General features: G+C 42.0%; 1 protein-coding gene across 3 annotated transcripts in view; it reads left to right on the top strand.

Annotated features, from left to right (window-relative positions):
* The window catches only part of LOC132385118 (transmembrane protein 25), a 37,431-nt gene extending 21,021 nt beyond the window's left edge, over window positions 1–16,410 (top strand). For 2 of the 3 annotated variants that reach the window (XM_059956884.1, XM_059956883.1), the window contains exons 7-9: window positions 7,396–7,508; window positions 8,238–8,327; window positions 10,118–16,410. In XM_059956884.1, the coding sequence (XP_059812867.1) occupies window positions 7,396–7,508; window positions 8,238–8,327; window positions 10,118–10,191 (277 nt within the window). In that variant the 3' untranslated portion in view covers window positions 10,192–16,410. Of the gene's footprint in view, window positions 1–7,395; window positions 7,509–8,237; window positions 8,329–10,117 lie in introns of those variants that run through there. The other variant, XM_059956885.1, reaches the window with a different exon arrangement.

Here is a 16,410-nt window from a genome sequence, read left to right as displayed (position 1 = left end):
GATAATGACCAAATCAGTATTTCTTTCTAAGAAAAACTAGCCTACTCATTTGGGAATCATAGCTGAGATCCAAGTCGTAGTATAAAGAGAAAGGAGAGGCCTTTCTGCCACTTGAGACTATTCTGGTACTTAATTGGATCACAGGTAACATATCCTTCTCTTCCATTTGAATGATATCCAATTGGGTTTCCAATGCCCAGATTCTAATGATTCTTTAAAAATTTCTGCTGACTTACAGTTTCCATGAAATTTTGTACCAGAGGTTCCAGACTTTAAAAAGTTCAAAGATTCAAAGTTCAGTTATTATCAAAGCATGTATGTAGTACAACCCTGAGATTTGTCTTCCTACAGTCACAAAACAAAGAATAAAACCATGGAACACGTTTAAAGAAAAACAGCAAATTCCCAATGCGCAAAACAAATCGCGCAAACGAATGAAAAACACAGAATATAAAACACCACTCCTTGGAAGAGTCCAGGCATATTCAATTTAGCTCAGTTCCATTCGATCTAGTGACGTGTCGTTTGTTAACTTGCGCCACAGATCCAGACCGCCCCAATCAAAATCACACAAAAATAGCAACAAAAAAGGACCAACCGGAAAACGGAAATGCATCATAATGTGAACTACAAAGTCCAATCCACAGACTGTGTCAATTACACCTTGTTCAAGACCCAGGACTCTGGCACTTTCTCCCAGAGCGAGAGGGTAGAGAGAGGGTATTCAAATGCAGGTATACAGTGCTTGAACACCTGTCCATCTTCCGCTCTTGTCCTTGATGATTTTCAATCCTTCTTGATGCGTTTTTCAGTGAGAAATGGAGTCTATCTGTCATGGGCTCATGCCTCATCTCCAGGTTTCTTGGCCTGAAGGCCACACACTTCACTCAAAGCCTTCCCGAACTCCCTTGGAGACAGCAAAGCACCAGATCGCTCCATTGGCCCAAAAACATACAACCAAAATGTAGATCACAGGCTCTAACAATAACAGAAAGGTGAAGAAAATGTAAAAGAAATGAGAGAAGTAGTTTTGTGAACTGTCTAAAGGATATTGCCCTTGGTCACGTTGTCCTCTGGCACCACCATCTTCAGATATCCTGTGGTTTCATATCCAAGCAGCCTTGTCTCATTCATAAACTGCGTGCTCTAGAACATAGAACAGTACAGGCCATATGGCCCATGATGTTGTGCTGACCTTCTAACCTTCTCCAAGCTCAATTTAACATTTCCTTCCCTCATATCCCTTCATTTTTCATTCATCTGTGTGCCTATCTAAGAGTCTGTTAAATGTCTCTAATGTATCTGTTTCTACCATCACCTAGCCAGGTGTTCCATGCACCCATTACTCAATGTGCAAAATTCCTGCCACTGGCATCATCTTATACTATACGTTCCTCCAATCACTTTGAAATTATCTTGTCTTAGCCATTGCCCTCTGTGAAAAAGGCATTGGCTATCCAGTCTATCTATGCCTCTTATCATATACACCTCTACCAAGTCACCTCTCATCCTCCTTCACTCCAAAGCTCACTTAACCTTTTCTCAGACCCATGTTCTCTAACCCAGGCAGCATCCTGATAAATCTCCTCCGCACCACATTCTTCATATGTAATGAGGCGACCAGAACTGAACTCAATACTCCAATATCTTCTTCTGGATTTCCCACAGCAGCAGATTATTTCCCGGCTTTAGGAAGTCCTTTAATCATTGCAAGTCCCTCAGTCAGCTTATCAGGAGCTACCTAATAAGGTGGCCACTGAGTGTAGTTCTACACGTTCATGGTCTTCTGCTGCCGCAGCCCATCCAGTTCAAGGTTCGATGTGTTGTGCATTCAGAGATGTTCTTCTGTGCGTGACTTTTAAAGCATCTGGTTATTTGAGTTACTGTTATCTTCCTGTCAGCTTGAACCAGTCTGGCCATTCTCCCTTGACCTCTCTCATTAACAAGGTGCTTTCACCCACAGAACTGGATGGTTTTTGTTTTGTAAACTCTGGAGACTTCCCAGGAGATCAGTTTCTGGGATTCTCAAATGACCCTGTCTGGTACCAACAATCATTTCAAGTCAAAGTCACTTAGATCACATTTCTTCCCCATTCTGATGTTTGGTCTGAACAACAACTGAACCTCTTGACCATGTTTGTATGCTTTTATGCATTGATTTGCTGCCTCATGATTGGCTATTTAGATATTTTCATTAATGAGCAGGTGTGGCAGTTAAGGACACTGAGTGTATTTATTGTGACACAGGAGTGCATCCAATCCATCGAGTCCAGGCCTGCTGCCTGTAGCCCTGCAACCTATTCTCTCCCTCATGTTCACCAACTCCCCTCCAGCTCATTTTCCATTTCCGTGCAAAAAGGGTCATTTGCAGTAGTCAGTTAGCCCACCAAAATGTCCATGGGATGCATGAGGAAACTGCAGCACCCAGAGGAGCCCACACAGTGACAGGGAGAATGTTCCAACTCCATATGGACAGCACCTGGTACCAGGGATTGAACCTGTGTCCCTGAGATGGAGAGGCAACAGCATTTTACCACTGTGTCATAGGTGCCTCAGTTTTATAATTTTAAGGGAATATAAGGTTGAAGTAGCCAATTCCATATATTGGAGCAACGCAAAAAAATCAGAAGAATTCAGTGGGTCAGGCAGCACCTGTGGAGTTTTATGTGTTTTGTTTTGTATTGGGTATACTATATTGGTGCCACACACAGAGAAAATACTGGAGGAACTCAGCAGGTCAAGCAGCATCTGTGGAAATGAATAAACAGTCACCATTTTGGATGCAACCCTTCTTCAGGACTGGAAAGGAAAGGGGTAGGTGCCAGAATAAAAAGGTGGTGGGAAGGGGAAGGAGGCCAGCTGGAAGGTGATGGATGAAGCCAGGTGGGTGGGAAAGATCGAGGGCTGGAGAGGAAGGAATCTGATGGGGAAAGGAGAGTGGACCATGGGAAAAAGAGAAGGAGGAGAGGCACCAGAGGGAGGTTATAGGCAAATGAGGAGAAGAGGTAAGAGACCAGAGTGGGGAATAGAAGAAGAGCAATTTTTTTTAATCCAGTAGAAGAAATTGATATTCATGGCATTAAATTGAAGGCTACCCAGATTGAATACAAGGTGTTGCTCCTCCACCCTGAGGGTGGCAACATTGTGGCGATCCCTGTGGAAATTGGAGTATAGGGTGGGAGGTAAAGATGTGTTTGGTGGTAGGATCTGGTTGAAGATGGAAGAAGTTGTGGAGAATAATGTGTTAGATCTGGAGGTTCGTGGGGTGGCAGGTGAGGACAAGAGGAACTTACTGTTAAGGTGTCCATGGACCAACATGTCAGAAAAGGAATGGGGATAGGAATTAAAATGCTTGGCTGCTGGGGAATTCCGCTTTTGGTGGATGGAACAGAGGTGCTTGACAAAATGATCCCTCAATTTATGTTGGGTCTCACCAATGTAGAGAAAGCTGCATTGGGATCACTGGATACCATAGATGACCCCAACAGATTTGCAGATGAATTGTGGCCTCACCTGGAAGGACTGCTTGAGGCTCTGAATGGAGGTGAGAGAGGAAGTGAGTGGGCAGGTGTCGCACTTCAGCTGCTTGCAGGGATAAGTGCCGGGAGGGAAGACTAGACAAGATAAACACAAAGGGAGTGATCCCTGCAGAAAGTGGAGAGTAGGAGGGAGGTAAAGATGTGTTTGCTGGTAGGATCCCTTTGGAGATGGTGGAAGTTGTAGAGGATGATGTGTTGGTTGCTGAGGCTGATGGGTTAGTAGGTAAGGGTGAGAGGAACTCTATCACTCTTAAAGCAACGCATATAAAATGCTGGAGGAACTCAGCAGGCTAAGCAGCAATTATGGAAAAGAGTACACGGTCAACGTTTTGGGCCAAGACCCTTCAATGAAGTGTCTTGGCCCAAAACGTCGACTGTTTACTCTTTTGCATAATGTTCTGATGTCTCCAATGTCCCGGAAAGGAAAGCCTCATTCTGGGATCAGATGTGGTGGAGACAAAGGAACTGAGAAAATGCAATAGCATTTTTACAGGAGACGGTGGGAAGAGGTTTAATCATGATAGCTTTGGGGATCAGTAGTTTTATAAAAGATATTGGTCAATTGTTTGTCTCCAAAAATGGAGACAGAGAGATCAAGAATGGGGTAGAGGTGTTAGAAATGGACCAAGTGAATTTAAGGGCAAGGTGGAAATTGAAGGCAAAGTTGATGACATTGACAAGCTCAACATCGGTGCATGAAGCAGCACCAATGCAGTTGTCATCATAGCGCAGGAAGAATTGGGGAGCATTACCAGGGAAGGCTTAGAACATGGACTGTTCAACATAACCAATGTAAAGGCAAGCATAGCTGGAACCATGTGGGTTCCCAGGGCTACCTGCAAGTCTGGAGGAAGTGGGAGGAGCTGAAGGAGAAGTTGTTGATGGTGAGGACCAATTCTGCCAGATGGAAGAGGTACGTGGTGGAGGGGAACTTGTTGGGTGCCTATACCATTCAGTTATAATGTAACCATATTAGTGGCGACACCTGTAGGCTGCCCCCAGCAAACCTTCAGTTGTGCTGGTTGTTAACGCAAATGACATGTTTCACTATATGTTTCAATGTACATGTGATAACTAAGTTTTAATCTTAAATCTTAGAAATGAGCAGTTGACATTTCAGCTCGAGGTCTTTCATCTGGGCTGTAAAGAAAGGAGGGAGATAACTGGTTGAACAGGTGGAGGGAAGGGGTGGACCAAGATTTGGCAGGTGATGGGCGGATCCAGGTGGGGGGGGGGGTGGTGGTGATGGTGGACGGATGACGGATCCTCAAGATTGAGTATAAGTTTGTTGACTTTGAGTGGGTGGATAATCTTTGGGGCTGTTTTAAAGCCATTGGGAATTCAGCAAGTCAGATCGGCTGCTTCTTTTCTCGCCATCATCTCGTCAGTACAGTTAATGGTAGAAACAGGCCGTGTAGCACACCCCAGATCTGCTCCCCAATCAATAACAGCTCCTTTTTCAGTTTAATCCAATGTTCCCACCATACTCCTTGAATCATAGAAATAAGCCAAGGGTCAAAGAGCATGAAAACAGCTTTTTAACCCACACTGACCATCAGGGGCACATTTATAGTAATCTTACACTAAACTTGATTTATTCTCTCCATATTCCCATCCACTCCCCCCAGATTCGACCCTCACCTGCATACTGGGGAATTTACAGTGTCTAATTAACAAATCAACCCACATCTTTGGGATGTGGAAGGAAGCCGGAGTACCTGGAGGAAAGTTGTGCACTTCCAGGGAGAACATGCAACCTCCACACAGACAGTATTGGAGGTTAGGATAGAATCCGGGTCTCCAGAGCTGAGTGAGAGCAGTTCCACCAGCCATTTCTCTCCTTAAATCCCAAAATGTCTATAGACTTGAATCTTCAATTTTAGTGACTATTGGACACCTATAGCCCATGGAATGGAGAATTCCAAGGATTTACAAATTTTTGTGAAAACAAACTGATGTTCATCTCATTTCTTATTACTTGACACCTTATTTGGAAGCCAAGGACTCTTGTTGCAATAGAAATATTCTTAGTTTTTTTCTGCTGTTAAAACTTGCCAAACTTGGGAGGCTATGACAGTGAGAATCTAACCCGGAACCGTGGAGAGTGTCATAGAGTCATACAATATAGCCAGTGCAGCATGGGTAAAATCCTCACCACCATTGGACACATCTTTGTGAAGCGCTGTAGCAAGAAAGCAGCATCCATCATCAAGGACCCCTACCATCCAGGCCATGCTCTCATATTGCTGCTGACATCAGGAATAATGTACAGGAGCTTCAGAACTCACACCACCAGGTATTACCCCTCAACTATCAGACTCTTGAACCAGAGGGGATAACTTCACTACATTCCCCCTCCCCTCCCTCATTGAACTGTTCCCACAACCTGTGGATTCACTTTCAAGGACACTTCATTTCATGTTCTCGATATTTATTGTTTATTTATTTTTTTTATTATTGTTTTTCTTTTTGTATTTGCACATTTGGTGTCTTTTGCACGTTGGTTGTTTGTCTTGTTGAGTGCAGTTTTTCATTGTTTCTATTGTATTTTATGCACTTATTGTGAATGCCTGCAAGAAAACGAATCTCAGGGTTGTATATGGTGACATATATGTACTTTGATCAGGAAATTATTTTATTTATTTACCTTGAACTGGTCCATGATGACCAAGATGTCCCATCGAAGTTCGTCCCATTTGTCCATAACCTTCTAAACTTTTCCAATCCATATACTTGTCCAACTGCCTTTTAAAAGTTGTTCTTGTTCTTGTACCTGTCCCAACCACTTCCTCTGGTAGTGATTTCTACATTGATACCACCATTTGTGTTTTTTTAAAAAAAGGAAGAAAAGTCGCCTCTCAAATTCCTCTTAAACCTATGTCCTTTAGTTCTTGATACCCCAACCCTGAGAAAAAAAAACTGTGTCCATTCACCCTATCTATGCCCCTCATGATTTTATACACTTCTGTAAAATCTCCTCTTAGTGTCTTACTCTCTAAGGAATAAAGTACTACGTTGTCCATCTTCTCCATTTAACACTGTCCCTCAGATCCAGGCAGCATCCTTGTAGATCTTTTCTGCACTACAGTATTTCCAGTTTAATGACATCTTTCTGATAGCAGGGTGACCAAAACTGAACACCCATGTCTTGTATGATCCCATTGTGACCTCCCAATTTTTATACTCAACACCCTGACTTATGGAGGCCAGCATGCCAAAAGCCTGTGTCCCTGTGAATCCATTTTCAGTGACCATGTACTTGTACTCCATAGTTCCTCTTTTCTATAACACTCCCCAGGGTCTCCCTCCCATTCACTGTGAATGTTCTACCTGGCTTTGACTTTGCAAAATGCAACACCTCATAGTTACCCAAATTGAACTTCCTTTGTCCACTTATTCAACTAATCAAAATCCCCCTGTAATTTTTTTGATAACCTTCTTTATTCTTCATCCTTCATATATAACTTCACTCACTAGAACTCTGAATTGATTCTGCAATCTACAGACTCACTTTCAAGGACTCTTGACAAGTTATGTTCTCAGTATTTTTATTTGCACAGTTTGTCTTCTGTTGCACATTGGTTGGTTGTCATTCTTTATGTAGAGTTTTTTCATACATTTTATTACTTTTCTTTATTTTTCCTGCAAATGTCAGCAAAAAAAAGTATCCTAAGGTTAGTATACAGTAACATATACTGTACTTTGATAATATATTTAATAACTTTAAACTTTTCATTGTCCACTATACAGCCTATAACAGGCAAACTCAGAGATTCTCTCTCCACCACCAAATAAAATGGCACAGATTCCAATTTTTTCTTCGTCCCATAAAATGCTTGTCTTTTTGTCAATGCAGCGAATCTACCAGTGTTAAATGCGATGAAGTACAGATTCCGAGGGAGAACGTCTCCCTCCAAGCAAACCTGAACCAGTATCAGAATGTTAATGATCTGAACCAATCCCCAGCAGGTAAGCCAGGGTTTGTGGGACCTCCTCTGACATATGTTTGTCTTTTGGTTTTAAGGAGCAAGTAAAATTGGAGATGCTGCTTGGTTCTGGGCCTTGGAACGTGCTCCACTCTGAGGAGCTAGTCTTTCCAGAGCAAGGGTTTAAAGAGAGCCTTGGAGGAGCAAAGAGGCTTGGAAGGAAAAGCAAAAAATGCTGGAAGCACTCAGCAGGTCAGGCAGCCTCTGTGGAAAGAAAAACCGAGCTAATGTTTCTGATCAACAACACTTCAACAGAACTGGAAATGTGAGAAAATAAATATAGTTTTAAGCTGGAGAGAATGTGAGAACATTAAGGGTAGGGCAATGGACTATCTCAGATGGGGTGAGAACAGAATATTCTGAAATGCTGTTGAGTTTCAGTTAGATAGCTAAAGGAAAAGTTTCTGATGGCGGCAGAACCAGACAAATTCAGACCACTGGATGTTGTTGTTGGACCAGAGGAGGTTACATAGATAGGGAAATGTGAGAGATGAAAATAAAGACATTGAACTTGAAAGCAAAGGCAATTTTTGATTGTTAACCAGTGTGTAGGTCAGCAAAAACTGGGAAAGGGGTGAACTGGATTGGAAGATTTTAATATGTCGGTTTTCTCTCTTGACATATTACTGAATGAGAAACAGTGTAAATACAATTCTTAATCGGACTTCTCTGGATGGTTGCTAATTGCACTATGCTTTCAATTGTAAACTAGAGGCTGATGAAGCATCAAAGCATCTGTCTGAAAACAAGGTGGCGTGCGGTGATTTGTCCGATCAGGAAAATGCAGCCATGGACCCTAAAGGTGACTTAATGATAAATGCTAACTTTATTTGTCATATGTACATGCAATCATCGAAGTGTACTGTGAAATGCGTCGCTTGCATCAACGACCGACACAGTCCGAGAATGTGCTAAGGGCAGCCTGTGCGTGTCACTGTGCTTCCGGTGCCAACATAGCACGCCCACAATCTATTAATCATAACCCATGTATCTTTGCAATGTGAGAAGGAACTGGAGGACCCAGGGAAACCAACGAGGTTATGGGGAGAGCGTACAAATTCCTTTCAGACGGTGGCAGAAATTGAACCACGATTGCTGATTGCTGGCACTGCCAAGTGCTGCGCTAGCCTCTGCACTACGGTGCTGCCCTCATCCATAAGGCATGAGCTCCCTATGCCCCATGCTTCTCAGCTAATGATTCGTCTGCCAGAGATCACGCTGTCAAGAGAGCTGAGTGAGCTTGATCTGTCCGTAAGACTGTTCAGTATGGGCACCAGCCTCTCACTGCACGTTCATTGTGCAGTCAGTGTGTCAACTGAAGCTCGGTTCCAGGGATGATCCAAAGGCAGATAAACTTGTCCATAAGCTGGAATGTTTGCAGATCAGTCTCTGGGAGTGTGTTAACATTTACATAGGTTCTCTTCAGTGGTTAATATTTAAGAGGTTTCTCCAAGGGAGTATTAATATTAACAGGAGGTCACCAGGAGTGTGCTAATATTTATACACATTGCTACGTGCATTAAAAGTTGCAGCGGACCTTTGGTAGTACATTAATATCTGTAGAGTATCTCCCTGAGTAAGTTAAAGTTACTAGGGGAAAATTTCTTGTGAATAATTACAGAGCATGAGTATAGAAGAATGAGTGGGATCTCATTCAAGCTTGTGGAATATTAAAAGGTCTAGATGAGGGATTCCCAACCCTACCATTAACGGATAGGTCTGTGCACCCCAAGTTGGGAATGGATGTGGAAAGGATGTTTCCAATAGTGGGTGAATCTAGGACCAGAGGGCACAACATCAGAATAGAGGGACATTCATTTAGACCAGAGGTGAGGAATTTCTGTAGCCAAAGGTTGAATCTGTGGAAAACGTTGTCACTGATTGCTGTGGAAGCCAGGTCATAGAGTATATTTAAGTGGAGGTTGACAGGTTCATGGTGTGGCGCGTGGCCAAGTGGTTAAGGCGTTGGATTAGTGATCTGAAGGTCATGAGTTTGAGCCCCGGCTGAGGCAGCGTGTTGTGTCCTTGAGCAAGGCACTTAACCACACATTGCTCCAGTCCACCCAGCTGAAAATGGGTAACGGCAAAATGCTGGGTTTAACCTCGCGATAGACTGGCGTCCTACCCGGGGGGCGGGGGGGAGAGTCTTGTACTCTCAGTCGCTTCACGCCACGGAGACAAGCATAAGCACCAGCCTGATGAGCCTATGAGGCTCAGGACAGACTTTAACTTTTAACTGATAGGTTCATGATTAATCAGGGTATCACATGAAGAAGGCTGGAGAATGAGGCAGAGAGGTATAATAAATCAGCCATGATGGAATAGTGGAGAAGACTCAATGGGCAAGTGACCTAATTCTGCTGCTATGTCTAATGGTTTTATAGCATGTTTGGTAGTTTGGTGCTGTTAGCAAACTTGCTGGGATGTATTGCGGATGACTGGGAATATGTTAATATTTAAAGGGGTCAGTAGGAATGTATATATTTATAAGGGTTTTGAGCATTCACAGCACTAAAACAGATCAGATAAAATGCAAAACATGGTGACTTGTGGTATTTGGTCACCCAGCTCTTTTCTCTTTTTTTGCTGCAGGATTCCTTCATTTCCCGATGTCTGGATATATCTACAAAGTCTCCAGTATGAGCAGTGATGAGATCTGGCTTTAAGCCCAGTTTTAATTTGATTGCGTTTTGATGGATATGAATATGGGGGATCCAAATTACCGGCCCCAGCCAACCAGTACTCAAGAACTCGGACAGGTTACAATGCCCAATTTTAAACCACAAACTCCACCCCCCCCCAAATTCCTCATGGTGCCTTTGAATGACTGGAACAGTAAAAAGGTGGTTTATTAAAGCACAAGAACTCCCGGGCACAATTGAGCCAATCCAGTTATTCACTGAAGCAGCAGTAGGCAATTTGGGGTAGACTTTTCTTCTACCTGTTTTGAACAAGCATTTGGAGTTGCATAATTATGCCATTCCAATGGCCTGTGATCCTGAGATATCTCCTAGGGAGTGCTTCTCAATTAATCTCATTCACTCCTATTTTCTCTCAAAGTCTCGCTAATGTCTCTTGAACGCACCCAGCTGCCTTTTTTAAAGTTACTATTGAATCTGTCTCCACACCTCCTTTCAGGAAGTATCTCGTTGTTCACAGCTGACTGCAAAGTCAATTCCATCTCTGCCAGTCGTCAATCATCCTACATCGACATGCATTGGTCACTGGTCCCTGTGTGAGTGGATGTAATTTCCTCTTATCAGCTGCACCATCCACCATCCCTGCTACCATTTGAGTAAATCCCTTCTGTGTGTTTCCAAGGTCTAGACTCTAGACCAATATTGCTTTCATTTGCAGCCATTTTCAAGTTTATGTTTGAATGCACTGGTACTCTACATGAATTGGAAATGGTACAAGTTGAGTTAATTGTCATATGCACAATTACGTTGAGGTACAGGTACAATGAAAAATTGCCTTAGAGCAGCGTCACAGGCACGCAGGTGCAGAAAGCATACATAATATAAATTATAGATAAATTATACCATACAGTGAAAAGAAAAGTACATAGTGAACATGCAATCACTTAATGCAACAAAAAAAAATCAAGGACAGGTCTGCGGTAGTGTGAAGAAAAAGCATGGTGACTCGTGGTACTTGGTCACCTAGCTCTTTTTTCAAAGCCACAATCAAGGACAGGTCTGTGATAGTGCAAAGAAGTGGTCTATAGTGTTCCATTGCTGAGGTGGGTTGGAGCAGAATTAGGCCATTCAGCCCATCCAGTCTGCTCCACCAGTTGATCGTGGCTGATTAATTTCCCCTCTCAACCCCATTCTCTTACCTTCTCCCCGTAACCTTTGATGCCCTGACTAATCAAGAACCGATCAACCTCTGCTTTAAATATACCCAGTGACTTGGCCTCTACAGCTACCTGTGGCAATGAATTCCACAGATTCACTACCCTCTGGCTAAAGAAATTCCTCCTCATCTCTGTTCTAAAGGGATGCCCCTCTATTCTAAGTCTGTGTTCTTTTGTCCAAAATTCTCCCACCATTGGAAACATCAGGGGTAGGGCTTAATAATGAGAGGTGATTATGCAGTGATGTTTGGGTTTCTTTCAGATCTCTGTGTGGCAAAGTGCAGTGTCCACACAGGAGCTGATTGTACTGCAAGGGCCACCTTCAAACTGCTCAGAGTTCAGACGTTAGACTGCTTCTAAATACAAGGGCATTCTCAGCAACTCATTCATATCCCCAGTACAGGATCTAGTTTATGCTCTAAGGCTGTATGTGAGATAAATGTCTCCCCTCTCATTAAATGTGCAAAGGAAATCAAAAGTGACATGCTGTTAAGTTCTACAACATTTATTTCCCATCTGGTTGTTTCATTGTGGATCCTCCCCTGATCTCACTCATTACAACTACTCAAGGAAAAAGAGATCACCTACCTCCCTGAAAAAGAGATCATTTTCAGTCATGTGATTTCTATATTTAGGTCCTTTGGATGGATATCAATTTGAATCTTGTTTGAAGGTACTCTTTAAAGCTGAATCATGGTCCAATACCCCAAGAATTCAGAACCTTGAAAATTCCATGTCTTCATTGCTTTCTTTAATCACCCTCGATAACAATAATTTGCATTTGTATGATGACTTTAATGAAGTAAATTACCTCAAGTTCACAAATTGTTTAAATGAAAAGTTGGTCAAAGAGGTAGGTTTTACGAAGCATCTCTGAATTGGCTCTGTGGCTAGGGCACAAAGATTTGAGGCGAATAGTACCCTGCTTCACTCACTGTCTCCTGCTCAGGACCTTCCTTGCCCCAACTCCACCTCTTCCCCCCAATACTTAGTGCAAATCATGAACATCTTGTGCAGAAATACGTTTGCTTGCTGTGTAGAGTAGTAGACAGGACAGCAATATACAACACTCTAGGCCAGGGGTGGCAAACCGATGCCATGCATGCCCAAGGTGACACATGCAAAGTTTATTGGCATTCGGCATGCCGTGCGACCTCTCGATTCTTTAAACCCCAACCATAATAAAAAGGTATATAATGATTATCTCTTCTGCAAAATGAAACAGAGAATTTTTTTCTTACAACCCAGAGCAATGAGATGTTTTGATAGGAAACATCTCGTGCCAGCTTGGAGCTGGTTGCGAGAGCATGTGATGCTGGATAACGTATTTTGAAATCTTTGCAGACCTGGTGTACACGTCAGTATTTGGATAGTATATAGTTACAATAACTACTATATAGAAATGATGTTATTTTTCAATAGTCTTTTTAAAAGATTAATATTAATAATTTTAATAGGTTTTCTAAAATGCTTTATTTATTTAAAACTGTTTTTGTTATTATTTTTGTTAATAGCAAGACAATTAATGCACATAAATAAGCAACCTTTTCCTTGAAAAAAGTCCATAATTATTGTTACTAATTAACTAATCTATAATGACCTCTACTCAAAATTATCATAGCAGGTGAAAGAATTTTTCCATAATTATTGTTACATTAATTAATCTATGATAATAACCTCTACTCAAAATTATCATGGCAGGTGAAAGAATTTTTTTAGAAGATTATCACCTCTTTTGGCACATGCTCTCAAAAAGGTTCGCTACCACTGCTCTAGGCTCTCTCCTTTCTATCCTGAGTGAGAGATAAGATCTTTCTAAATCAGCCTTTCACCATTCACTGTTTTTCTTTACATTCTGTCATTGAGAAGAATGTTTTCAGTAGAGGGAAGGGAACATTTACATTTTTCTTTTATATGTTCATTCTAAAACTGAAGGTGTTTATTGTCTATCCTTAATTGCTCCAAGAAAGTGATAGGCCAGCTTCTTAGTTCAAAACACTCCATGTTTAAAGCAATGAGACATGCTAAACCAGGTAAGCAGTGGGAGACCTAGCACTTATTAAGCACCTCTCATAACATCAAGATCTCCAAGGTGTTTGGTTGCATTTTGTTGAAAGGTGGGCATTTTTGTTGACACCTCCATGACTTTTGGAGTTGCCATGGAACTCATCATCTTTCTTCTCCTTCAAGAGCTATCTGAAGTTTTGAGGAATGATGAGTGCTCTATTTGAAGGGAATTCAGGGTCCATTGGCTGAGGACATCTTGTTTATAGGCCTGTGGAAGATGGGAAACCTCACATTTGGAAGATCCTGGGAAACAGAAGACTTGATTTGGAAGCTAAGATGATGGTGTAGAGGAGATGCAAGACTGTGCAACTGGCTAAACCAGGGAGGTTGTGATGGTGATACTGAAGATGAGAAAGGCAGATGACTTATTCAGTCTTGGAATTGTTTGATGGATGTGTTCCAGAAGAAATCAACAATTTGCCCCTCAGGATATTGGTTACATGCCAGCAATACACAGCCCAAGTGAAATCATGGAGAGCGCTCGGACTTGTCTCCACCATCTGAGATGGAGCACAGAGAAGCAGACTCAGAAGAAGACAGAGAAACAGGAAAAAGAATTGAGGGACAAGAAAGGAAAATTGGAAGTCTGAGGTGGAAGGCTTTTGGGTAACAGAACAGTTGAGAGTGGGGATATTTAGGGGAGCAGTAAGAGAGCTTAGGGGACTGGAAAGGTCTTGTTTTGGGTATGGGTCGGGTAGATAGAAAGGGGAAAATTGTATTCCCTAGAATTTGTCCTCCATAACCATTTTTGCACTTTGTTCTACAGCTGGTAACGGATTTGCCAGATTTACAATGAATTTGCTGGGAATGTATGCTGCTGAACTGCATGCAATATTACAACAGGTCTGATAATGACAATGCTATTGATTGATAGATCTGCTTAAAGAGCTGCTAATTACTGTATTCATATTGTTTAACAATGCAATACTATATCTCTTTGTTTTATATATATATATCTATATATATATTGAAATAAAAATGTCATTAATCTGGTAATATTTCTTCAGTTACAATGAGATGAGTTGATGCTGAGTTCAGAGTAAGTTATTTGTATGTTTCAAATCCCTCCCATTTTTAATGGTTCAGCATTATGGGGATGGGCAAGGGCTGTAACGTTGACATCCTCCATGTGATGGGGACTGAATCAAATGCTACATCACTTAAATCTGACCTGACGTATATTTCTTACAATGTATGCCAGCAGCATATGAAGTTCTAATGTTGTCAACTTCAATGTTGACAAAAGCTTCAATCTGTACAATAGGTATGTTGTCAAGTCAAAACTGGACACCAAGACATCTAACAAGGTACTAGGGTAGATAAACAAAAGTTTATTCATAGAAGTAGGCTTTTAGAGACATTTTAAATGAGGAAATTGGGGGCGGCATGGTAGTGTAGCAGTTAGCGCGTCGCTTTACAGTGATTACGGGTTGGGTTTAATCCCTGCTGTTGTCTTCACACTGTAAAGAGTTTGTCCATTCTCCCCATGACTGCGTGGGTTTCCTCTGGGTGCTCTGGTTTTCTCCCACATTCCAACGATGTATAGTTAGGGTTAATGAGTTGTGGACATGCTATGTTGGTTTTAGAAGCAGACTACCCAGTACAATCCTCGCTGATTTGCATTTCACTGTGTGTTTCAATGCACATGTCACAAGGGAAGCTAATCTTTCTCTTTGAAGGAGGGTAGAAAGGTTTAGGAAATCAGTTCCAGTGATTTGTATCCTGAGAACTCAAGGAATGGTTGTTAAGGAGTGGTGAAATACGATGATGTACCACAACTGGAGGAGGATGGAAAAGGCTGGTCTGAAGAGGACTTTGAAAATTAAAAAGAATTTTGTAAAATGGACACTTGTTTTACTAAGACTTGATGTATAACTGAGAACAGGGCTAATGGTGAATAGCAGTACTGTTTAGAGATAGCAGAGAGTTTACCAGAGCTAGAACAAACAAATGTAATCGGTAATAAAGCAATATCAGAAACACTCGGGACAATTGGAAATCAGTTCTCTTTAACCAATCAGTTGAAAGCAAACCACGGGTTCTGGTGTAAGTTTGACCTCTTGTATTATTTTGACTTTGAAGCCCATGTTCTCACAACAGCCCTACCCTTTGAACTGAAATCCAACGTGCGGTTCTTCGATGATGAACCTTGTTGTACCAAATAGCACCATTAGATGACACTCTCGGCCCAAACCAACTCCAGTTGCGGAGCTTGTTTCGTAGAATATATTACCCGAAAAACTGGACCAATTTATGCTTGTTTTGAGTTTGCAAAGCTGTTTTGCACAGGCTAGATTGTGTCAGTGATAATTTCTGGGTCGCTTAGTGTCCATTTGGGATAGTGGGCATTTCTATGCGCAATTGATGTCAGCCACGTTGCTATTAAAATGCTACAGGTTCACGTCACGCGGTCCGTCGGTAGCAGCGGAAACAGGATATTTGAAATAAATTCACGGCCTTCATAACTTTTCAATAGTAAAATTAAAAGCAGATCGCTCAGGATTTGGAAATGAGACATTCATGGCAATCCAGCGCGCCGGTCGCAGCGATCACTGACCCATTGAGCAGCCACCGCCTGTGTCTCGCCAGGTCACCGTGTGGTGGACGGACACACAATAATCACTTTGTTTCCTTCACTTACTCGGCTCCTGTGTGTCTGTGGCGACAACGGGGAAAGGGCTTTGAGCTTTGACCCTGCAGTAATCATGGCGCTAACTCGGCTGGTCCAGCTATTAATGGCCGCGATGTGCCTTCAAGCACGAATCCTTATAGTAAGCACAGGAGCGATGCTTTTCATTAATTTTGCTAATATTTCATATTATTGGAGTGGGCTTGATTTCTAATCACACTGCATAAATCGATGTATAATTTGTGTCTCGTGTGCTGCCTGTGATGCTGCTTTTCCTTTGTACCTATACCTCACTGTACATGACAATAAATTCGACTTGACTGTCGTTTATTT

This window comes from Hypanus sabinus, chromosome X2, assembly GCF_030144855.1.
Source record: "Hypanus sabinus isolate sHypSab1 chromosome X2, sHypSab1.hap1, whole genome shotgun sequence".
Taxonomy (NCBI): Eukaryota; Metazoa; Chordata; class Chondrichthyes; order Myliobatiformes; family Dasyatidae; genus Hypanus; species Hypanus sabinus.
Note: the sequence above shows the minus strand (reverse complement) of the source record. Positions and strands in the feature narration are given on the sequence as shown.